The 24599-nt window shown below is 38.7% G+C and overlaps 1 protein-coding gene across 3 annotated transcripts in view; it reads right to left on the minus strand.

Moving 5' to 3' along the window:
- The window catches only part of CGNL1 (cingulin like 1), a 211311-nt gene that overhangs the window by 124181 nt on the left and 62531 nt on the right, over positions 1 to 24599 (minus strand). For all 3 annotated transcript variants that reach the window (XM_043987782.1, XM_043987783.1, XM_043987781.1), the window contains 6 exons: positions 20963 to 22592; positions 15889 to 15983; positions 14192 to 14297; positions 7038 to 7139; positions 5249 to 5397; positions 1996 to 2131 (listed from right to left, as the gene is read on the minus strand). In XM_043987782.1, the coding sequence (XP_043843717.1) occupies positions 1996 to 2131; positions 5249 to 5397; positions 7038 to 7139; positions 14192 to 14297; positions 15889 to 15983; positions 20963 to 22582 (2208 nt within the window). In that variant the 5' untranslated portion in view covers positions 22583 to 22592. The remainder of the gene's footprint in view (positions 1 to 1995; positions 2132 to 5248; positions 5398 to 7037; positions 7140 to 14191; positions 14298 to 15888; positions 15984 to 20962; positions 22593 to 24599) is intronic.

A 24599-nucleotide genomic window follows, 5' to 3' on the forward strand; every position in this document is an offset into this window, starting at 1 on the left:
AGCACTTACTGTGAACCAGGCATGCTACTAAGTGCCAATGATAAACAGAAAGGCACAAACCCTGCCCTCAAGAGGCTCACATTATAATGAGGAAGAAAATACATAAATAACTGTGTATAGACAAAGTAGATGGAAGGAAGGCTTACATGGAAGGTATTAGCAGCATAAGAAAATGAGAAATACTTGCAGAGCATGAAATTTGATGGAAACCTAGAAGAAAGCTGGGGTGAGTGGGTAGAGATGCGGAGGTGAGGGGGAAGAATAGTTTAACCATGGGGAATGACCAGTACAAAGTCATAGATAATAGCAGATAAAGAGTCATATCCAAGAAACTGCAAGGAGGCCAGAGGAGTTGACTCAAGCTTAAACAGACTGAAAAGGTAGGAAGGGAGTCAGGTTGAGAAGGGTTTTAAATGCCAAACAGAGGTCTTAGTTCCATTCTAGACAGCTGAAGTGACCAGAAGTCTAGCCTCCAAATAAGTGGGGTGTTGCCATAATAGTTTCTATTTATCTATTTTTTTTTTGTGAGGCAATTGGGGTTAAGTGACTTGCCCAGGGTCACACAGCTAGCAAGTGTCAAGTGTCTGAAGCCAGATTTGACCTCAGGTCCTCCTGAATCCAGGGCTGGTGCTCTATCTACTGCGCCACCTAGGTGCCCCATCTTTAGCTGTTTTAAACTTAAAATCAGTCTCTCTCCCCACCCTTCCCACTTGCCCATGCCTAAAAGAAACCATATTCAGATCATGAAGGTGCCCCTCACAGATTCTCTTAATTGCAGACATATTATCTAAGAATAAACAAACCATTTCTGTGATGCAGATGCTCAAACCTACATAGTAAGAATAAAACCCAGGAAGACTTCAAGTAAAGGCCTGGTAATGGATCTTATAGGATCAAAAGACTAGTCTAGACTTATATGATCCAAAGACTAGACTAGACTTAAGGAGATTAATCACCATGTTCTCTGGATTGGGTTGAATTTTTCAGTCACAGAAATTCTCAAGGACTAAGTTTTAGAAGGGCTATGGTCCAGGGCAGCTAGGTGGCGCAGTGGATAGAGAACTGGCCCTGGATTCAGGAGGACCTGAGTTCAAATCTGACCTCACTTATCACTTAACTAGCTGTGTGACTGTGAGCAAGTCACTTAACCCCAATTGCCTCACCAAAAATAAATAAATAAACAAACAAACAAACCAACAAATAAATAAATAAAATTATTAAAAAAAAAAAAAGAAGGGCTATGGTCCGTATTAGTAGAAACAGTACTCACACAAACAAAATTTCTGTTCCCTAAAGTTTGGAAGTATTGTATTAATTTCTGTATCCCACAAATCAGGCATGGTGCAGTGCATAGAGACCCAGCCTCAAAGCCAAGAAGACTTGGGCTCATGTACCAATTCTGATGCACATTGGCATTAAATTCTTAATGCTCTGGGCCAGTGATGCCAAACACAAAAAGAAACTGAAGCCTATAGGCTGCATGTTGACTTAGAAAACCACAAATTAACATGATCTAGTATTGTATTGTATTTCTTTTGTTTTATATTTTAATTTGGTTCATGCCTCATTCTTTGGACTGCATGTCACTAAGTTTGAGATGTCTGACCTAGGCATCTCTCTTAGATTTCAAGTTGCAGAGATAATGCTGATTTTTAGCAGTAGAGTTTCCTTACCTTTCATACCTGAAATCACAGGTCCAGTCCCTAACCCTATTTCTCATCTCTCACAACACCTACTAGTACTGGTAGACAATAAGGGCTCAACAAATATTGACCAATTAAGCGAACAGAAGTGCCAAATAAATTAGGAAGTTAGAGTGCTTATTAAACTCAAGTATTGACCTAGAGTCAGAATTCTGGATTATTTTTTTTAAATACTTCACTCAGAATATAGAATGCCAGGTAAGGCACAGTTCTGACACCTGAAGATTATTCCTACGCAGGACACAAGAGGGGATTCCTTTGGTGTAAAGTACTTGATGTAACTACTCCTCACCTCAATTAGGGCTCCCTTCTCTCCATCCTCTGAGTGTTTTGCATTATCCAACTCATCGTGCATTTCTGAGAGCTGGTCCTGGAGATCTCTGATCTCTGTCTGGTGCTGTTCCCGTTCCATCTTCACCTGAAACAACCTTATCAGGGAAAGGAAAACACTGTCAGGGAGGTAAACCAAAATGCTTCCGTTTACTTCCACAGCCTTGATTATATGACATAAAACACTCTTAAAGATCCAAAGGAACCCTATGTTCTTCCTTACTGCACTAAATAAGAACACTTCAAATTTCTTAGAATTTCATCAAACCATAATCAACTGACCTCTAGGGAATAGCAGCTATAGACTACTATATCAAGAAACAGCCAAGCAAAGGATAGGTTTTGACATTTTTCCCCCAAAGAAAAAAAAATTACAATTTCATCTGAATTCTGACCTTTATTGAAGGGAGGGGAAGGTGAAATTGGTAGAATAGAATTAATTACCTTTATAGTAATGACCAGTTTTCTAGTAGGACCTTCCCTCCTAAGTACATGACTACATTCCACAATTCCCTTCCCATTGCTCATTCCTCTCATTTTTTATATCTTCAAGACTCATAGTAGGTTTCTTTTTCATCTTTTACTCAAGTAAGCCTCCTTTTCTAACCAACCCTATGTAAAATTTATAAAAGAAGAGACCACACCTACTAAAATGATAACATCAAAGTATTTCAAGCAAGATTTTGCAGATTCTCTATCCCAATTTCCTTATTTGACAGATAAGGAAACAGAGGCTGGGAAATTAAGTGGCATCCCATAGTCACACAAGTAATCAACAGAAGAGCTAGGGTAAAAACCAAAGTCTTCTGGTCCTTCTTAATATACTCCACACTCTCTCTTCACATACATATTGAAAAATGCTAAATAAAAGGCCATATCACCTACTTCACTGGCACTGAAAATACTTCTATTAGTGATAATGATTCTAATCCCTAGGATTTTCAATATGTGCCATGTCCTTATATAAAACTTTTCATTTGAATACATTCTATTTTTTTTTTTTTAGTGAGGCAATTGGGGTTAAGTGACTTGCCCAGGGTCACACAGCTAGTAAGTGTTAAGTGTCTGAGGCCGGATTTGAACTCAGGTACTCCTGACTCCAGGGCCGGTGCTCTATCCACTGCGCCACCTAGCTGCCCCTGAATACATTCTAAAAATACCAGATATTAATATATTGTTACAATAATAAAATGATGGTTGAGTTGATAAATAACATAGTACTTTTTTTAAGCTTTCACCACAAAGAGTAAAAACTCATTATTGACATGCCCATTTAAGAAAAGGTTATGATGATCAACTGCGACAGATTTAGCTCTTCTCAGCAATACAATGATCCAAGACAATGCCAAAAGATTCATGATGGAAAATGCTCTCCGCATCCAGAGAAAGAATTATGGAATCTGAATGCAAATCAAAGCATACTCTTTTCACTTTTTTGTTGTTTTTTTGTTTGTTTGTTTCTTCTTTTTTGTGTTTTTTTATCCTTTTGTTCTGATTCTTCTCTCAGAACATGACTAATGTGAAAATATGCTTAACATAATTGTAATGTATAACCCATATTAAATTTCTTGCTGGCTTTGGGAGGGGGAAGGGAAAGGAGGGAGGGAGAAAAATTTGGAATTCAAAATCTTATAAAAATGAATGTTAAAGATAAAGTACTGGCCCTGGATTCAAGAAGACCTGAGTTCAGATCTGGCCTCAGACATTTGACACTTACTAGCTGTGTGACCCTGGGCAAGTCACTTAACCTTCTCTGGCAAAATAATGGAATTTGGCAGATGCCCAGGGGTCTGACTTGATTGATTTATTCGTGTTTGAATTGGGTGTGAATGAGAAACTACTAAGTACCCACTTAAGATGATTAGATTTTGAGCCACACCTGGCTCACCCTGTTAACCCTAGTCTAACTTGGCCAACCCTGAGAAGGAGTATCCTCAGAGGATGTGGACTGCATCATCTACATAGGACCAGTCTCAGCCACACAACTTGAAGGACCTCCCCTTTTGGGGGTGGGAGAAAAAGGTAGAAAAGGGGACCCCAACAGGAAGTAGCACTCTCTCTCTGGCCTTGGAGGAGCTTTCGGAGCAGAATGAAGACAGGCTGAACAGCTGCCTCTCATAGAAATTACGGACCCCTGGTGGTAAGTTAATAAAATCCAGCTCTTTGAATTAACTGAGCTGAAAGCAAGTTTGGGTTTTGAGACAGCCTTTGCTAAAGCCAGGGAGATTATTCATTTTCCTCTTTCTCTATTTCCTTGTCCTTGATTTTTTTGGGGGGGGGAGGGGCAATGGGGGTTAAGTGACTTGCCCAGGGTCACACAGTAGCAAGTGTCAAGTGTCTGAGGCCAGATTTGAACTCAGGTACTCCTGAATCCCTAATTGGAAAAAACTAGAAATAAAATACTTAAAAAAAAAAGAAAGAAAGAAAGAAAAGGTTTTCCTTTTTAGGCTTTGGAGTTGAAACATATGTTACTTTATTCACAGGATCCAAAACAATACATAATGTTTTTTAAGAATACAAAAGCTGGGCAGCTAGGCGGCGCAGTGGTTAAAGCACTGGCCCTGGATTCAGGAGTACCTGAGCTCAAATCCAGCCTCAGACACTTAACACTTACTAGCTGTGTGACCCTGGGCAAGTCACTTAACCCCCATTGCCCCGCAAAAAAAAAAAAAAAAGAAGAAGAAGAATACAAAAGCTAATATCTTTTAGCTTTTCATTAGCCAAGCACTCTTCACATAGTTGGCCTTAGACATCAGTCTTTAGATATTTCTCAGTGCTGGCTGGTATGCACTTAAATGTTAAATGTATGTGATGTATACTTTAACCAGAAAGATAAAGTTTACTTCAAGATATGAAAACAATTAGATCAAAAATAACCTTATCGGGGCAGCTAGATGGCACACTGGATAAAACACCGGCCCTGGATTCAGGAGGACCTGAGTTCAAATCCAGCCTCAGACACTTGACACTTACTAGCTGTGTGACTCCAGGCAAGTCACTTAACCCTCATTGCTCTGCAAAAAAACAAAACAAAACAAAATAAAACAAAAAACTTATCTCAGCTACCCAGCCTCTTCTTTCTAAACTTATCACTGCACAAGGAGAGTAAAAGAAAAGACTCAGAAACACATAATTTATGCAGCTAAATGAAAAATACAGCTTTGCCTCTACATCTCCAAAAAAACTCAGGTGGGATAGCAGACTGTAGAGCTTACTCCTCTAGATTTTTCCGGAGCTCCATTTCACTGTCATCCAGACGTTTCTGCAGTGTTGAGGTCTCCTTCTCTTTCTCCTCATGTTGGCTTCGAAGCTCCTCAAGGTTGGCTCTCATTCGGTCTCGCTCTTCTTTGATGTTTTGTTGATTCTGATGTGAAACAAATATTAATTTTTGAAGTACGAGCAGGCCCACAATTTCTTCTATATTAGTACATGTAAGAAAAAACCCTGCTTCAAGGACCAATACATCAGCCACCTTTCCCTACATATTTCCTTGCCAACTATACAACTAAATTTACTACATAACTAAGGTAGAAGCTTGTAGAGGAATATAAAAGAATTAATAAGGAATAGGAACTGAAACAGTGCCTTCATTGGTGTAGGGGAATTCATATGTGAGGAAATTCCTGCTGATACCAGATGGCATCTTCTCCACAACTTACAGTCTTAGAAAATTACCCAGAGCCTTGAAAAGTTAAGTGACCTGTCCAGGGTCACAGAGTACATCTAAGGTTAGATCTGAACCCAGATCTTCCTGGTTTCAAGGTTGGTTTTCTATCCTCTAATCCATACTACCTCTTTAAATATTACTACTAAATAGTTGATAAAGCAAAGCAAAATGGGCAAGCCATTCTTACTACAATTGAGAGTGTGAGGAAAGAAACAAAAAAGAATTATTTCCCATTCTTCATTCTCATTATTCAATTTTTTACTTGTTTAAATTTTTGGAACAGCCCTGGTATTTCAATGGTCTGGAGAACTCCAAAAAAGGAAACCTTGCAGACTTGTACCTGCTGTGTAACTTGTAATAGCATTAACATTACACTGAAAAGTTAAATGGCTTGCCCAAGGTGTCATAACCAGAATATGTCAGAAATGGGATTTGAATTCAGGTTTTCCTGACTCCAAGGTTGACTTGCTACCACCACACAATCTGCCTCACAATCTTCTGTCCTACATTACAGAATAAGAATGATTTCTATATTATTAGTTTATTGTCTTTTTTGTATAATTCCAGCCTTGAATCTGTCATTTTTGCTTCCATATTTCTAAATCAAGTGGTAAATAGCATTAGTGAATATATGAAAATCAAAGCCTCAGAAACTGTGGTGAGGGACAAGTTAGTACAGTGGTTTTTTTGTGTTTTTTTTTTTCCTTACCAAGTCTTTCATCCTGGCATCTCAGAGGACATATTCTTTATCCAAGGTGGACAAAGAGGAGAAAATGACTTCGTAAACCCTGATATCGTCAGCATTCTGAAAACTCCTTTGTTGGTGTTAACTTGGGTTAATTGGCTGTGAAAAGCTATGCAGTTACTATGATTTCATGCCAAGCAAAATAGTTATGACCTTTGAAACTAACCATGTTGGGGAGGTTGGGGGAAATTGTGACGTTATCTGTGAGGGGGGCATTCCTAGGGTAGAAACTACCATTAATGAATATTGAAAACTTGTCCTCAACTGACAGTCTTAGATAATTGTGTGAAGGGAACTAAAAGATTAAGTGCCTTGCCCATGATCACACAGCTAGAATGTCAGAGGCAGGACTTATAACTCTACTACACCACACTACCTCTTAGGTCTTATTATCCCTATTTTATAGTTGAGGAAACTTCAGAGAAGTTATATGATTTGCCTGTGTTTATTCACATGGCTAATAAGTTGTCTCAGGGAAGATTCAAACCCAAGTCTCCCTAATTCCAAGCCCAATACTGCTTCTAAATTAAAAGGTTATGTGATACATTTCAGCATATATCATATATCTTCAAGATGTTTTTTAAAAGCATACCCTAATTTCTTGATTGAGCTGTTTCTGAAGTTCTGAAACCTCCCTGTTCAGTTTGTTTCTCTGTTCCAGCAGCTCTCTGACCTCAGCTGAAGAATCAGAAACCTATAAATACATAGAAAGATGTCAATTTCATGTCCCGGGTACTTTTTTATCCATCCTGGACCATGCCTCTGCCTGCCTTGTGACCCAACCCCAAAATAAAGCAGCTGAATCACTAACATAGGAGAACACAGCACAAACTAATTTTGTAAAATAAACTATCTTCTTTGAGGATTCTTTCCCTCCATAAAGTTAGATCACCCAGATCACCCAGATGCTGGAAAATCATGACTGAAGATAAGACTCATAGAAAATGTCACCACTAACCAGTCCAACTCTGAGTTGCAACACAGCTCTCTCCATATTTCTTATTTTAGAGATATTTCTTATCTCTAAAAATACTACCATGGATATTACTCAAAAGTAATTGGGCATAACTTCAATGTAGTTAGTGACCCACTCATATGTATTAGAGATGATGGTGGTGTTGGGGACCTAAGGAGAGCCACAGAGACAGAAAACAAAGTACTGATTTCAGGCCAAAAGGGCAGTTAGTTCAATGTTTTCAATTTTCTGAATCTGAGTGGGCCAGTGGGTTGTGTGCGTTTCACTTGAAATGAAGTACTTCATGGGCTGGGTCTGGGAATGTGAAAACTGATACTAAAACAGGGTTCTTAATAATCCCAGAAGAATTCAAAGCACTTATTTTAATAACCCAAACTAAGAAAGAAAACTGACTTATACTTCCCTCACCAATCAATTGCAAGCAGGGAAACATTGTTCTCTTTCCTGAACATTTGCTGTTTTGTAAGGTGGCCTCAGACCCTCCCACAAGTGAAAGAATAGTCCCAGGTTCAGAGTAGTCTAAAATCTGGGAGCACAGCCTAAATGCCACCAATTCTATTGATATAATAATTTATTAAGCACTTAGTGCAAGAGAATAGGAAGATATAAATAAATAAGAAACAGTTCCTGCCCTCAAGAAACTTACCCCCAATTGGGAGGATATCTCTAATTCCCTTCAATCCCTAGGATGCAGAAAAACAGTCTCCAAACAGACTTTCAACCATGTTTTTCTATGTTTGGAAATCAGGCCTGTGTTTTAATTGGTGTAGGGAATTTCTTGTGATCTCAACTACTGTTTGATTTATAATATTAAAGAGCTACCTCAGTCAACAACACCTCCTACTGTTCTGTCCCTGTGGAACTTGAATCCAGGTTGCCCCAAGTCAGATCACACACACAACTCTCTATCCATTATATCACACGGTCTCTAGATTTCTCCTTTCCTTCAATGACTGCAAACTATGTTGAGATAGAGTAGCAGCCCTTCTTCTTTATGCACCGAATTTTCCCTATCTCCCTTCTCCTTCCTCTCCTTCTTCAAGTTTGACTCTTAATTATAACTCCTCATTTCAATTTAAACAATCTAACGGTATATACTAAGTGCATAACACTGTGCATACTCTTGGAGATACAAAAAAAAACAAAAACAAACCCCCCCCCCCAAAGCACAATTACCCTCAGGAAACTCACAATCTCATTGGAGAGACAAGACAAACATCAGAGCTAAGAGCTGTTATGAGACAGAGTTAAATTCCAAGAAAAGTAGTACCTAAAGGATACAAGAGTTCAGAGAAGAAAGAAATCATTGTAGGCTCTCAGAGACTAAGAAAAGATTCATCTTATATGTTGACTCTGAATTGGGCGTTGAAATATGTGCTGGACCGGGGCAGCTAGGTGGTACAGTGGATAGGGCACCAGCCCTGGATTCAGGAGGACCTGAGTTCAAATCTGGCCTCAGACCCTTGACACTTACTAGCTATGTGACCCTGGGCAAGTCACTTAACCCCAATTGCCTCACCAAAAAAGAAAAGAAAGAAAAAAAAAAGAAATATGGGCTGGACCTTGATAAGTAGAAAGGAGGTAGGGATGGGTTTCTTATGTACTGGGGGGGAAAGTATGAAAAAGCACAAGCAAATACACAAAGGCTGGTTTCATTTCCTTGATGGAGGAGGAATGAAAGAGGAAAGCTAAAGGACCTGTCTTATCTCCCAGATGAGACCATCAGACTAGAGACCAGGCATGTTACTGAAGAAGGATGAATAGATAAAGAGGGACTGATTATAAATGGTCTTAAAGGACTTTAAAAACTGTTTGGATTTAATCTTATTGACAAGGGGAGGAATATTTTGTGGCAAGAAATGATTTGATGAAAGTAGTATTTTAGAATGAGGCAGAGTGGTACTATAGATAAAAGCACCAGCTTTGAAGTTCTTGCTGAGGTTGTTGTTCAGTGATGTCTGGCTCTTTGTAACTCCATTTGGGGTTTTCTTGACAAAGATACTGCAGTACACACTCAACTGGGTTTAGAAATTGATCTTGGGGCAGCTAGGTGGTGCAGTGGATAAAGCACCGGCCCTGGATTCAGGAGTACCTGAGTTCAAATCCAGCCTCAGAGACACTTAACACTTACTAGCTGTGTGACCCTGGGCAAGTCATTTAACCCCAATTGTCTGACAAAAAAAAAAAAAGAAATTGATCTTAACCTACAGGAGAAGAAAGGGGAAGGGGGAGGTGCTAGATAGAAGAGAGGGCAGATTGGGGGAGGAGGTAGTCAGAAGCAAAACACTTGAGGAGGGACAGGGTAAAGGGAGAGAAAGAATAAACAGGAGAGGAAATAGGATGGAGGGAAATACATTTAGCAACTGTAACTGTAAAAAATTTTGAAGCAAGTTTCTCTGATAAAGGCCTTATTTTTCAAATATATAGAGAGCTGAGTCAAATTTATAAAAATAAGAGCCATTGTCCAATTGATAAATGATAAAAAGATATGAAGTTTTCCAATGAATTAATCAAAGCTATCTAAAGCCACATGGAAAAAAAAAATGCTCTAAATCACTATTAATTGGAAAAATGCAAATTAAAACAATTCTGAGGTACTACCTCATACCTATTAGATCGGCTAATAGGACAGAAAAAGAAATGATAGGGGGCAGCTAGGTGGCACTGTGGATAAAGCACTGGCCTTGGATTCAGGAGAACCTGAGTTCAAATCCAGACTCAGACACTTGACACTTTCTAGCTGTGTGACCCTAGGCAAGTCACTTAACCCTCATTGCCCCACCCCCCCCAAAAAAATTACAAATGTTGGAGGGGATATAGGAAAAATGAGACATTAATGCACTGTCGGCGGAGCTGTGAACTAATTCACCCATTCTTTAGAGTCATTTTGAACTATGCCCAAAGGACTATAAAAACACGCATACCCTTTGACCCAGGAATACCACTACTAAGTGGTCTGTATCCAATGAGATAAAAAAGAAAAAAGAAAAGGACCTATGTGTACAAAAATATTTATAGCAAATCCTTTATGATGACAAAGAATTTGAAATTGAGGGGATGCCCATCAATTGGGGAATAGCTGAACAAATTGTATTATGTGATTGAAATGGAATACTATTGTGCTCTAAGAAGCAATGAGCAGAAAAACCTAGAAAAACTAATATGAGATGATGCAAAGTGAAATGTACTGTGTACAAAGTAACAGCAATATTGTAAGATGATCAGCTATGAATGACTTAGCTATTAGAAATACAGTGATCCAAAAAAAAAAAAAAAGAAATACAGTGATCTAAAACAATTCTGAAGGACTTAAGACAAAAAATGCTATCCATCCCTAGACAAAGAACTGGAGGTATCTTAATACAGATTAAAGCATACTTTTTTAAACTTAGTTTTTCTTGAGGCTTTTTTGTCTGTCTTCTTTAACAACATGACTAATATGGAATATGTTTTGCATGATTACACATGTATAACCTATATTGAATTGCTTGCCTTCTCAAAGGGGTGGGGGGGAGGAAGGAGGGAATTTAGAACTCAGTTTTTAAAATGAATGATAAAAATGGTTTTTACATGTCATTGGAGAAAAATAAAACACTAAATAAAATTAAATTTAAAAAAGGAATTAGCAAAAAGATACTGGAGTGGGTTGCTATTTCCTTCCCTAGCTCATTTTACAGATGAGAAAACTGAGACAAACAGGGTTAAGTGACTTACCTGGGGTCATACAGCTAGTAAGTGTCAGAGGCCAGATGTGAACTTGGGAAAGATGAGTCTTCCTGACTCCAAGCTTGGTGTTCTAGCCACTTCCCAACCTAGTTCAAATTTTACCTCTTACACTACCTGTGTGACCTTTGGCAAATAAATCATACTTACCTTCCCTCAATTTCCTCATCTGTAAAAGGAGAGTTTGGGTTCGATGGCCTCTGAGACCTCTTTCAGCTCTAGCTCTATGAACCTGCGATCTATAATTTATATGATCTATAATCTATGATTATAATGCAAAGTGAAGAGACTGGGGTAGAAAAATCAGTTAGAAAATGGTAAGCAATAATTCTGGCATAAGGCAATCAGGTGCTGGCTGCAGTAAGATTTAATGTGGTGCTTTTTCCTTCAAACTCCTTCATCCCAGTGTCTTTCTACCAAAGAGAAATGGAAAGAACTTTGCTTGGCCTCCCTCAACCTGAACAAATTGGCATGGGGAGGTAGGTTTGGTTTCATTTGGTTTGGGATTGCTTGACAGGGCAAGCAAAGAACCTTCAGAACAGATTACATTGTTCATCTACCTGCCTATTCTATTCTTTTGTCCTGGCCTGCTTGAATCCCAACACACCCCACCACTTTTCACCCAAGTGATGACTTCTAAATGCCCCACGCCCTTCTGTTACTTCAATTAAGAACCATAACAACAGTTTGGGGAAAAAAAAAAATCTGATCTCCCCAGATGCTGTGTAATCATAGGCACAAATTCATTAATCCTTACCCTCCCCAGGGAGGAATGTAAGAACAGAGGCAGTGGGGGGAAGATGCCAAGCCCAGGAGGAGGGCTAAATGAGCTCTCCCCACCTCACAAGACAAATGCCAATTCATCCTCTCCATAGTCAATTTCTTCTCCTTCCCAGCAGTGGCAGCCAAAACCCAGTACCCTTCCAACCCTCTCTCAGCATTCTCTCCATAATTATTCAGTGACCTGAGGACACAGGCCCTACAGCTTTTTTCAGCTTTGATATCTCATGCCAGTGTAAACAAACAAACAAAACTTGACCCACCCCACTCCCTTCTCCCCAAATCACATGATTATTGAGACTAACAATTCTGCTGCCGAGCTTGAGTAATCAAAATGTATTTGGATTTTAGATATGTTCCAGTTTGTCCTAACACTAGGGAAAGAAACAAAGCCTGGAAATGTATGCATGAGCTCCAAGGTGGGTGAGTTTGGTGATACTAGGAGGGCAATGCTGTTAAAGATCTAGAGGCGTAAGCACCACCAAAAATTAAAAAAAAAAAACTTGAATAAATGGGGGAGCAAAGGATTGTCTTTCAGATATTTGTAGGGAGAATTCTGAATCTAAACCAGAAAAATTTTGTATGTAGCTGGAAAGGTTTGGGAGGTGGAGGTGGGGTTGAATGTACCACCACAAGAGAAGTCCAAGAGAAAGATTACCTTAAGGGGAACATCCTGAAGGGTGGTAAAAATATTAAGTGGAAGTGAAAAAAGCAAGGAATCCTGCTTGAGGGCTGTCCTGGACTGGGTCTCATCATAAGTTCCCCTCACTTGCAATGTCTTAAATTTCTCTTCTCTTTCGTCCCACTTCTAGAGCCAAGGCACACAGATTAAATTCTCTTATTTCAAATAACTCACAATTTGAACCCTGACCTTCTGATTCCAGAACCAAAGTTCATTCTACTGTATTAGACTGACTCAAAAACAGAATGTGACCTTTTTTCAGTTTGCTGACCCTAAAAATCTGACATAAACTTGAGGATCTTCAAGAGTCCCCATGACTCGAGTATATGCCAATTCTTGTGTTTTCTATTCATTAGCCTTTGCAATGTTATCACCATTGATTTCTACCTTAAACCACAATTCACTAACTCAAGAAGTTTCAAGAGTTCCTAAAAAGAAGATTAGTAACTTGTTTAAAGATGGAGAGAGAGAGAGAGACAGAGAGACAGAGACAGAGAGACAGAGAAACACAGAGAGAGAAAGAGACAGAGAGATGATGGATTGATGGATGGATGGAAGGATGACATGAAGGGATGACATGAAGCAGGGAAGGATACAAATATTCCAGATGACAGAATCAGGACCCAGAAAGATCTCCAAAAGGCTAACCCAATGACCCAGATATAACAGGATGAAATGTAATAGGAATAAATGTGTTGAAGACTGTAACTTTCATGAGAGCAGAGACTGTACTTTATCTGAATCTTTTACCACCACCCCACCCCAGTGTCTAGGACACTTTTCTATCCACAGTATGGATAAAGTTTGCCAAATTAAAAAAATTAATGAAAAATCATATAGTTTTTTTAAATTAACTAAACAAGTAAAAACGGAGATGTTACTATGTCCTATAGAAACAAAAGATTTTTTTTAAATGTCACAAACTTCAAGTTCAAGTCAATCAGTCAACAAACATTTATTAAGTGCCTATTAATGTTCACTTCTATCTCAGCTCCCCTACCTTCCACTTTACCCTAATTGAATATCTAGCCCAATGGTGTTATGTAGCAGCCAATGTAACATAGTCTGGCTACAGGAATATCCAGTTTGAAGCAAAACATATTAAAAGGCGCATTGACAACCTTGAGATTCATTGACAAATTGCAGTATATCTAGGAGAAAGTCAGTGGTAAAGGGTTTCAAAATCAGGACAAATGAGGAACTGTTGAAGGAAATGTTTAGCCTCCAGAAGAGAAGACTTAGAACAATTATCTTAAAATATGTAAAGGGCTCTTAGATGGAAGAAGGATTAAACTCTTGTGGCTACACAGAGAGATTAAAACTAGTGAGTGAAAACTATGAGAATTTAGATTTAGTTGCAAAATAAAGAAGACTTCTCTAACATAATTGTTCAATAATGGAATGGACTTCCTCATGCAGTAGTGATTTCTTTTTCCCTCCAAATATTCAAGGAAAAGCCAAGCAATGATTTGTTGTTGTTGTTGTTGGGTATGCAGTGAGAGGAAATTAATAGAGCAGTTGGGGGAGCTGGCCAAACAATCTCTACAACTAATATACTATATTTTATGTAAAAATCCAAATTTACTCGATTGTTTCCTTGTGCACTTCCAGCTGCTCGAGACTTTAAAGTCTGAATCTTCTCAAATACCAGGTTTACTTTTCTCTTAGTGGCATCATCATTATCTGTGCTCCTGAAAAACAGAGATAGGATAAATAAACTTTGTGAGATACCACCAATTAATCTCAGAGGGAGCTAAATCTGTGCCTTAAGAGAGTAAGTCCATGCATTCAAATCTGGTCTCACACACTTACAAGCTGTGTGACCCTGGACTAATCACTTAACTCTGTCTTTCTCAACTTCCTCATCTGTAAAATGAGCAGGAGAGTGAAATGGCAAACTTCTCCAGTATCTTTGTGAAGAAAACCCCAAATGGGGCCATGAAAAGTAAGATTCAGTGAAAAAGAACTGAACAAGAGAATAAGGGAAGGGCCTGTGAGTAATTCCCAGGGGTTCATGCCCAATGAGATCGATCTCAACTTTTCAATGGTGTAGTAGATTGGTTGCAAGGCCTATAAATGACAGAGGCAGAATTTGAACCCATGTCGTCCTGACTCCAAGTCCAGCATTATTATTCACTAGGTCTTGGTCTTTCTAAGAGACTGAGTACTACAATACAAAAGGAAATGTAAGAAAATCCAGGTCAGTACAGCCATAAGGCAGTCTTTTGTAAAATGCAACTGAGGATGTATATTTTAAATAGTCTATTGATATAGGTGTGGTCTTTTAAAGTGTCAGAATTGTCAGAGCATTTGTTTTTAATTTGTTATATCTGTTACAGCTCAACTGAGTAGATGTGTCCATTTTTAATTAGGCAGAAGAGCTGCACCCAAAGCTGAAGAATAATCTTTAGTGAAAACTTGGCATTTTGGTCTTTAGTTAAAATGGTTCATACATTCTCCCAAACAGGAAAGTTCATTCACACTTGGAGTGTTTTGGAGAACAAACAATTAATTATATGGCACTGAAAGGGGACAGTGGAAGAGGAAAGGCTTGTATTTGAATCCCAACTCTGCCAATGACAACCCATAAGACCATTCCTCAGGCAAGCTGCTTACAGCTTCAGGCCACCAATCAATCAATGAACATTTATTAAGCACCTACTAAATACCAGGCACTGTATTGTGCGAAGTGCTTAGGGAGACAAAAACAAACTTTCCTCATTTGTAGAATAACAGAATTGCACTAGATGTTATCTAAGATCCCTTCAAACTCTAGATGCTGTAAATTTCATCTATATAGAATAGTTTTTTGTTTTTGTTTTACCAAAACTAATAAGGAATGAGAGAAGGAAAGAAGTGACAAATGTTTTGCTTAGAATTACATAGCTAAAGTTGCTAACTATGGCCTGAAACCGGGTAACCTACATTTAACTTTTTGAGTCAAGAAAGATTCAGAAAAGATGATGCCAACTTCAATTTTATACAGAATAGTTAACTAGTAAACAAGCTTACAAATTACACATTTGCCTTTGAAATAATAGTTCTGCTATGCTTTTTTAATTAAAAAGGGTTTTAGGAAGAGGCAGTATCTCCTATTAAAATTCTAAATACCGTTATAAATGCTTCAGCCTTATATTTAATTTTATACAGTGTCCATTATATAGTATTGACATGGCTGATGGGTATGAAAAGATATTCCAAAGCATTCTGACAACAGCCAAATTAACAATGCACATCAAAAGTTACATAGCTTATAACATTCAAATAAATGAAGTCACTTACCCTTCTTTGAGGTAATTATAAAGGATCTGTTTAGCTGTCTCCTCATTTGTTTGCTGAGCAAGTTCTTGCTGGCCTTTTAACAGGTCAGGTGTGGCCTAAAACATAACATTGGTCACTACATGATCACAGTTAAGTCTGCAGAAAGGTGCATTCTTGATGGGTGCCTCAAAAGATATTTGCAATTTCTTATTACATTTCATGAAGGATCTTCATTGTGGCCACCACCATTTTCTCTCAAGCACCCCTAGTTCCTCAAAACTGAGGCTATTACTCCATGTTCTTTTGTTCTCTATTTTAATAACTGGTTATAAATGCTCTTCTTGAGCTCACTCTTTCTTAGTTAAGGAAAACTTGCCTCAGTCTTAGAGAGGTAAAGATCTAATGGTGCCATTTTCCTCAGCACCAGTTCTTCAGATTCTTAGCCTTATTAAAATACACCCAAGGGGCAGCTAGGTGGCACAGTGGATAGAGCACTGGCCCTGGATTCAAGAGGACCTGAGTTCAAATCTGGCCTCAGACACTTAACACTTACTAGCTGTGTGACCCTGGGCAAGTCACTTAACCCCAATTGCCCCGCAAAAAAAAAAAAATACACCCAACATCCAACATTTTAATGTAGCGTTAGATTCTGATCATCATGAACAGCTTGGCACAGAGAAGTCTGAATGGGGACAACAATATTGAAATGCCTAAAAATCAAAAACAACCTGAATGAAAGGAAAACAAATTTGTTCACCAAATCGTGCCTTGCTTACTTGGGCAATGGAAGATGAGGGTTGAGAGAAAGGAAAGGGGGGCCCAGATACCCAGACAAAGTTTTGGGGGGAATAAAAGTAAATACAACTCTGCAAAGAGTAATAAACATGGAAATAATAAGATAACAGTCTGAAAATATAAATGACTTTTTAAAAATTCAGATAGATTAACAAGTAAAAGAGCTATTAAGAGAAGCTAGGAGGGGGCAGTTAGGTGGCACAGTGGATAAAGCATGGGCCCTGAATTGACCTGAGTTCAAATCCAGCCTCAGACACTTGACACTTACTAGCTGTGTGACCCTGGGCAAGTCACTTAACCCTCATTGCCCCACAAAAGAAAAAAAAAAGAGAAGCTAGGAGGTGCCTAATCTTTAAGATATAGATTAACAAATAAAAGAGCTATTAAGAGAAGCTAGGAGGTACCTAATCTTTAAGAGTGACATCAAAGAGAACAATTGTGGCCCCAGAACCTCCTCTGGAAATGAAATATTCAAGTAATGAGGCTAACCAAGTGCATTATTTCGTATTATTTCTATATTATTTCCTACAGGAATCTATGTTCTTGTGTAAAAATTCCACTTTACAAAGTATTATACCTAAGGGTGGATTACCTTACTTATCTGGATAACTGTGAGATAGCATTTCCCAAAGTAATTGGACATTATTAACAATTACTAGACTGCAAACTCCATGAGGACTGTGTTTATCTCCAATAGTGTCAACTGAAACATTCTACACACAAAAGGTACTTAAATAAAATTTCAGTGTATTTTAAAATTGAATTTAAATTTCATTGTCATTAGTGGTCATATTGATTTTATTAATATTTCACTTAAAATAATAACCTTTATATTGCTTCACAGCTGACAAACATTTTCCTCACTACAATCCAGTGGAAAAGATTAGTACTTTCCCTAATTTACATATGTCAAAACCAAATCTCAGAGGAGTTAAGTGACTTTCCCATGGTCACAAAGAGAGCCATTTAGGCTGACCTGAGGCTAAAACACAGGTCTCCTGACTCCAAATCCAAGGCTCTTTTTGCTACATGGTTCTTCATCTAGACTAAAGAACCATTGGTGATATGGGTCTGCCGGTAACTGTGTGGTACAACAGATAAAATGTTGGTGTCAGAAAGGAGTTCAAATTCGATTTCTGACACTAGCTTTGGGACCGTGGGCAAGTCACTTAATCTCTCAGGCTCAGTTTCTTCATCTATCAAGTTAAAGGCTAGACTTCATGGTCTCTTTCAGTTCAAAATCTATGATCCTAAGAAATGTCAGTTAGCTTTGCTTAACTATTTTTCTTTGTTGCAAGGGAGGGCTAAATGTGTATATTGGGGGAGAAATTATATAAATTAGTCATCAAATTTCTTAAGGGCTAAAAATTATATAAATTAGTCATCAAATTTCTTAAAGGCTAAAAAAAAACCCACATGGATATTGATAAAAGTACAAATCAAAGATATTTCTAGAACTCCAGATGAGATCAAACACAAACCCTTGAAAGACAGGGAGCAATTATAGAGTCAAAAAGTAAGACATATACAGGGTAGAACAAGTAATTAACAAAATTTTAAAAGACTTTTAATTTATCTACTTCTCACTGACTCAGAGTATCTGAAAGTTTTTATTTTTTATCTTCAAAAAGGTACCTTCAGCTCTTTGCCTTCAACCCAGGGAAACTATACATGTCCCCTGAGTAGAAGAACGTATTTACCCTTTAGGTTTATGACACTACTGAACTTTTTTCATCTGTAAAATAAAAGGCTTGGACTAGATGGCCTCTCATGTCCCTTCCTACTCTAACATTCTATAGCTCCAAGTTACCCAGAAGCAACTTCAGATTGACATTTTTCCCTGCTGTCTCTCGAAATTCCTTTAACAAGGTCTTTCCAATTACCCCACAGTAATTTTGGAATCACATCTAACTTCTTACATTTCATGAAGGCAGCTAGATGAGACTTGAGAGTCAGGAAGACCAGAATCCAAAGCCAGCCTCAGACACTTAACAGCTGTATGACACTAGTTAAGTTAACTTAACCACCCTCAGCCTCAAAAATGGAGATAATATTAATACCTACTTCAAAAGGTTGTTGTGAGAATGAAATAAGATATTTGTAAAGCAATTTGCTTTTAAAAAAAAAATACAGGGCAGCTAGGTGGTGCAGTGGATAGAGCACTGGCCCTGGAGTCAGGAGTACCTGAGTTCAAATCAGGCTTCAGACACTTAACACTTACTAGCTGTGTGACCTTGGGCAAGTCACTTAACCCCAACTGCCTCACTAAAAACAAACAAACAAACAAACAAAAAATATGTAATGTCTCATAGTCTTCCCAAATACTGGGAAAGTATTAGGGGGGAAATGTCATTTTTTTTCCCTCAGGATTTATCCCTCTCACCAAAAATTAGGCCTCTTGGAAAGGGTTTTGGCACTGCTGGTAATGGGACTGATTATTAGATCGAAGATTTATACTTCAATCTGTCTGAAAAATGCCAGCTTCTAGAGCTTTCCAGTGTGCAGTCTCCTGAACAGCAGCATTTACTTTATTAGTACTAAATTCTAAGAACAATTTAAAAACTAAGTACCTGAACAACAGGTAAAGAAATTCAAGATGAAAATACCACAAAATTGAGGGCTTGGGGATATGATGGTTTGTTACTTTTGTGGGGATTTTTTCCCCAAGGAAACAAGCATTTTTGTCACAATACAGAAATAGGAGCAAAACTTTGTTCTGGGATAAAAACAGACCTTTGAGATTAAAAAAAAAAGTGGCAATGTATACTCTATGAGAATTGGGGAAATTCTCTAGTTAAAGAAGTCACAGGGTAACATAATTGATGGTTTCCCTTCCTGAAGTTTCAAAGGAACCATTGAAAGGTTTCAAGAACTAACCACTTACATGCACACCCTTGAGCATAATTGTTACTGTGTGACCTCTTCTCTTGCTTAAGGAAATACTTATTTTCTTACCATATTAAACAGATTCTTACAATCCAAACAACCTGACTGGTGCATCTGCATATTTTGGATAAAAATTTGGCTGAGCTCAGTGGGGACTGGGGAGAGGGGAAGACAAATACAGACAAGTAGATGGAAAGGGGAAAGTACATGCACCCACCATTTCTGCCCTATCCCCTCCCCATTAAGGGTTAAATCTTTGTAATGATACATACCTCTGTGTGCTTCCCATCTGAAAATTCTTAATTATCCCACATTCTCACACAAAATAGGTAACAGAAAAAGAAAAGCACTATATATATTTGTGTATATGTAATGTGTATATGTAGTGTGTATGTGTGTGTGTGTATGTGTGTAGATATACATACACGCTCTTTAAATGAATATGGGAAACCACCTACATACATAAAATCCTAAAAAATTACTGATGTGTAATTAATGACCGACATAAGGAGATGCTTACTCTGGTTTGGACTATTATAAGAGAATCAATAAGGTGGGTTTTGATTTTCCCCCAAGAGCTACTACTTGTTTATCCTTCATTAGAGTCCCCCCAACAACATGGAAGTAACCCTGGGTTCTGAAAAATTATGACAGAAGAGAGTGAGTTCTGGCAGTTCTTTGGGAGCAGGTCTAGTTATGATCTGTATTGTCTGTCATCTGAAACACTAGTTAAATTCAGAGAAACCTATCATCAGGTTAGCTGCAAGGTAATGAATTTTTAGCCATGGAAACTGTCAAAGACTAGTTACTTCCTGAAAGAAGGGACACAATCTGTGTCCACGAACATCAACAAAATCACAAGATCTTGAAATAATGGGCATTATTTATCCCTAATCTAGATACAATTACATATTCCAACCATTATATGTAATACTGGTAGTCCTAACTACACGAAATTTAAATAAAGTCAAAATGTGCCTAACTTCGTATATACTTTGTTGACCGCCCTCCGCCCCCCATAAAGGATCATAGGAACAGAGGAGTAGAATTAGAAGGGACATGGGGGAAGGGGGAACAGCTAGGTAGCACAATGGATAAAGCACCAGCCCTGGATTCAGGAGGACCTGAGTTCAAATCCGGCTCAGACACCTGACACTTACTAGCTGTGTGACCCTGGGCAAATCACTTAACCCTCATTGCCCCCCCAAAAAAAGAGGGATATGGGATGCCATCCAGTACAACTCCCAGATTTCACAGAAGCAGAAGCCCCAAGTTTCAGTGACTTGCCCAAGGTTTCACAGATAGTATAAGGAGGTAGAATTTGAACCCAAGTCCTCTGACTTGGTGCTCTTTGCCCTGTCCTGCACTATCACTGAAGCCATTTTGAAAAAACCATTTGTCACATGGGAATTACCTGAATATTTGTAGCAGAAGAGAGTGTCTTGATGAAAATTTTCTTCGTTCCTGAATCAGGTGATGTGTTCGCAGCCTGATTCTGTAACAACACTGTGGTAGTTGCCGTTTTTATTTCTTCCTCCTTTTTATTCTGAGTCGAAAGCGTGGAGGGTCTCATCATTCCACTATCTTTGTTAACTTTATTTTCATGACCTTTGCTTGCACTGTTGAACTGTGAAGGCCTGGGCTGTCCATCAGGAGTATCTTGACCTGGTTCCTGCAGTTTCCCAGAGGTGTGCCCTGCCACAGTATGTTTCCCACCAGAAAGCAGGTGACGATCACGAGACAGGGGCTTCTGCTCCCAAACTTGAGATGGTCTGAGGAGATGTTCATTTGATTTGCCCAAGTTTCGGCTAAACTCATCTAAGTATTCAGAGTCTCCCTTGAGACCAAAAGGAAAGGCACTATCTACACTTCTAGACCTCTTTCGATCATCTGGATGAATTCTGTTCCGTTTCCCAGACCTCCCTCTTCTCTGAGAGCCAACTTTCTGATCAAATTTTTCAATTAATTGGTCTACACCTGGAATAGAACCTGTGTCAATATCCCGGCCTGTCCCTGGCATGAAAGGGATATATCTTCTATTTTCATGACGATTCACATTGTCAGCATGGATGGCATAATCTTGGTCATCCAGTAAAAACTTGTACAAAGAGTTGGCTGAAGTAGGGGTTGCTGAGGAGGAAGAGGACCTCCGTGACCTAAAACCATCCAACAGTGGCCCAGCAGAATCTTGCCGGCGAAAGGGGAGAACATCTGGCCGACTTTTTTTGCTTTCCTGATGAGTATCAGAGTGAATGGAAGGAAGGGGCTTTTCAATGGGAGTAGGAGCTTCAGTTGGCTGCCCCTCAGTAGCACAGTTCTGAACATTCAGACACACCGATGCCTGCTTCTTGGGATCATCTATCACGATTGAGCTGCACAAACGAATGGCTGTCACATTGCATTTTGACACCTCTCCTGAAGATGTGCTAGCTGGCTGAGAAGTAGGAGGTTTAGAAAAGCAAGTTTGTGAACGTTTATCATTTTTAGTTTCATCTGTAAGTATTCTGGTCCAATTACGCTCAGGAGATCTGTGAGTCTCTAAATTCAACTCATTTTTTTCAGGATTATAAGGCTGCAAAAGTTCAGGGTGCCTCTGAAAGTTCAACATATTGGCAGTCTTTAGTGAACTATCTTTGTGGTCAAGAATTCCATTTTTACCTTCATAAAAACTGGCTGGCTTTAGACTTCTAAATGCACTGGGCTGTGCGTATGGGTTTTCTGGGAACTGTATTTCTTCACTGACTTTCTCTTCTAGTCTGGGATCAATGTTGGAATGTAAAGGCAAGTCATTGACTGTTGGAGATGTAAATGATGGCCCATTTTCCGCAAAAGGAATGCCTGCCAAACATCTCTCTGTATTATTCAGTACGATGTATGGATGGCCATCAATTCCTTGAACTCTAATACTGACACCATACGATCCTGTCTTTGCATTCTGAGAAAGTCTTGATTTCTTGGTCTCATCACTTTCAAGCCTAAGATGCACTCCATATTCCTGCTGCACATGCTTATATTCTCCAAAATACAGCTCCATGATGTTTAATCTATTTAAAAAGAAGAAGGAGATTGGGGGGGGGGGGCGGAGATTAGTCCTTAAATGAGACAAGAGTTCACCCATTAAACAGGATCATTCAAAAATGAAATGCACTTTATATCATCAAAAGTAGTTTCCAGGGTCAAAAAACAAACACAAAGCTTTCCTAACCACCCCATGAAAAATTTCTGGATCTTCATTAATATTCACTTTTGAATGGATGATAACACTATGGACCACTGCATCTATCCCACCAAAGTTGCTGCCCCCTCCTCAATTATCTGCTTTTGTCACCCTATGGTAACCACCAACAGCCCTCTCGACACCTGCCTACTTAATACCTCTACCCAGATAGTCCACTGATACCTCAAACTCCATACATCCAAAACAGAACTCATGCCTTCCTCCACCCTCTATGTCCTTCCTTCTAACTTTCAGTTTCTGCTGATGGCACCTCTGGCCTTTTCCCAAGCTCATAATTCAATTATTTTTAAATCTTCACCCTTAACAGCTAATTAGTTGACAGATCTCATCTATCAATTTGATTCTATCTAAAAAACATCAAACATCATCATCTACCCTCTCCTTTTTCCTTCCTACTGACATCCTGGTTCAGGCCATCAATACCCATGTCCTAGACTATTATAATAGCCCCCTATCCAGTCTCTAATCTCTTCCTCTTTCCACTGTAACTATCAGATCACTGCCATGGTAACCAGCATATCACAGAAGTCTGTTAAAACCTTCCAGTGGCTCCCCACTACTTCTAAATAAAAGACAAACTACTTATTTAGGCCCGAAATCAAGGCCCTCAACAACTTGGTTCAAAGTTCCAGTCATTGTATCATATAACCCTTTACAAGGTTTATGTACCAGTCAACATAAACTACTTTATATCTAGTCTGGCACTTTCTTATCTCTATAACTTTGTACATAATTCTGACCTTCACTAAGCTGTTTATGTAGAGGAAAGTTTTTTTCTTAAATTTGCTTTCAAATCCTCAAGTGATGTCCCCTACTTTTCTATAGATAACATTTAGGTAAAGTTTAAAGGTTAGTTTGGAAAGCATTATCACTTCCACATCATGCTTTCCCCATTGTGGTTTCAATCACGGGTCAGCATAAGAAATTAAATGGGAATTTGGGGAGAGTTTTGAAGAAGCCAGAAGATGATGGCTAGCCGATGCCACAGAAAAAGTTTAGAAACTCAGAAATGCATAAAATATGTTTAGTATTGCATAATATCAACCTATTTTATCTTTTAATACCATAATAATTAAGATTTCTCAGGTATGGGGCAGCTAGGTGGTGCAGTGGATAAAGCACCAGCCCTGGATTCAGGAGGACCTGAGTTCAAATCCAGCCTCAGACACTTGACACTTACTAGCTGTGTGACCCTGGGCAAGTCACTCAACCTCCATTGCCCTGCCCCCCCCCAAAAAAAAGATTTCTCAGGTCCAAAGAGAGAACCAAAAAATTTTACAAGGATTTTCCAGATCTTGGAGGCACTTTATCCCCAAACTCCAAGATATAGAAGGGATAGTTTTATCATCTCATGTGATCCTCATAAGAAACCCTGCTAGGTAGGTGCTGCTATTGTCCTCATTTTACAAAGGAGAAAGCAGAGGCTGCCTTTCTGGGCTTTTGAAGCCCTTTCCTTCCATGGCTTTGCTCAGGTACCAGCTTTTCCATGGACTCTTTCCTGATCACCTAATTAATGGTGACCAGTTATCTGTCCATTCTCTAATTTCTCATAAAATACAGTTGGACCCTCCATGTAATTATCATATTACAACTGTTATACTAGCTATTTGTGTGTTTATATTTATTATAATCATAGCAGCCTGTAAGGAATGTTATTCTTGAAGTTCATTAACTGTCCAGTATCTTGAATGAAAGACCAACTCTAATCAGTGTTTTCCCAGTCATCATTCTTAGGGAGGTAGTAAAATCCTTTTCAATAGTTCAAAAGATTCATGATTGCATTCATGAGAATACTAATACCACTGATATAGAA

Source organism: Dromiciops gliroides, chromosome 2 (assembly GCF_019393635.1).
Source record: "Dromiciops gliroides isolate mDroGli1 chromosome 2, mDroGli1.pri, whole genome shotgun sequence".
Classification (NCBI taxonomy): domain Eukaryota; kingdom Metazoa; phylum Chordata; class Mammalia; order Microbiotheria; family Microbiotheriidae; genus Dromiciops; species Dromiciops gliroides.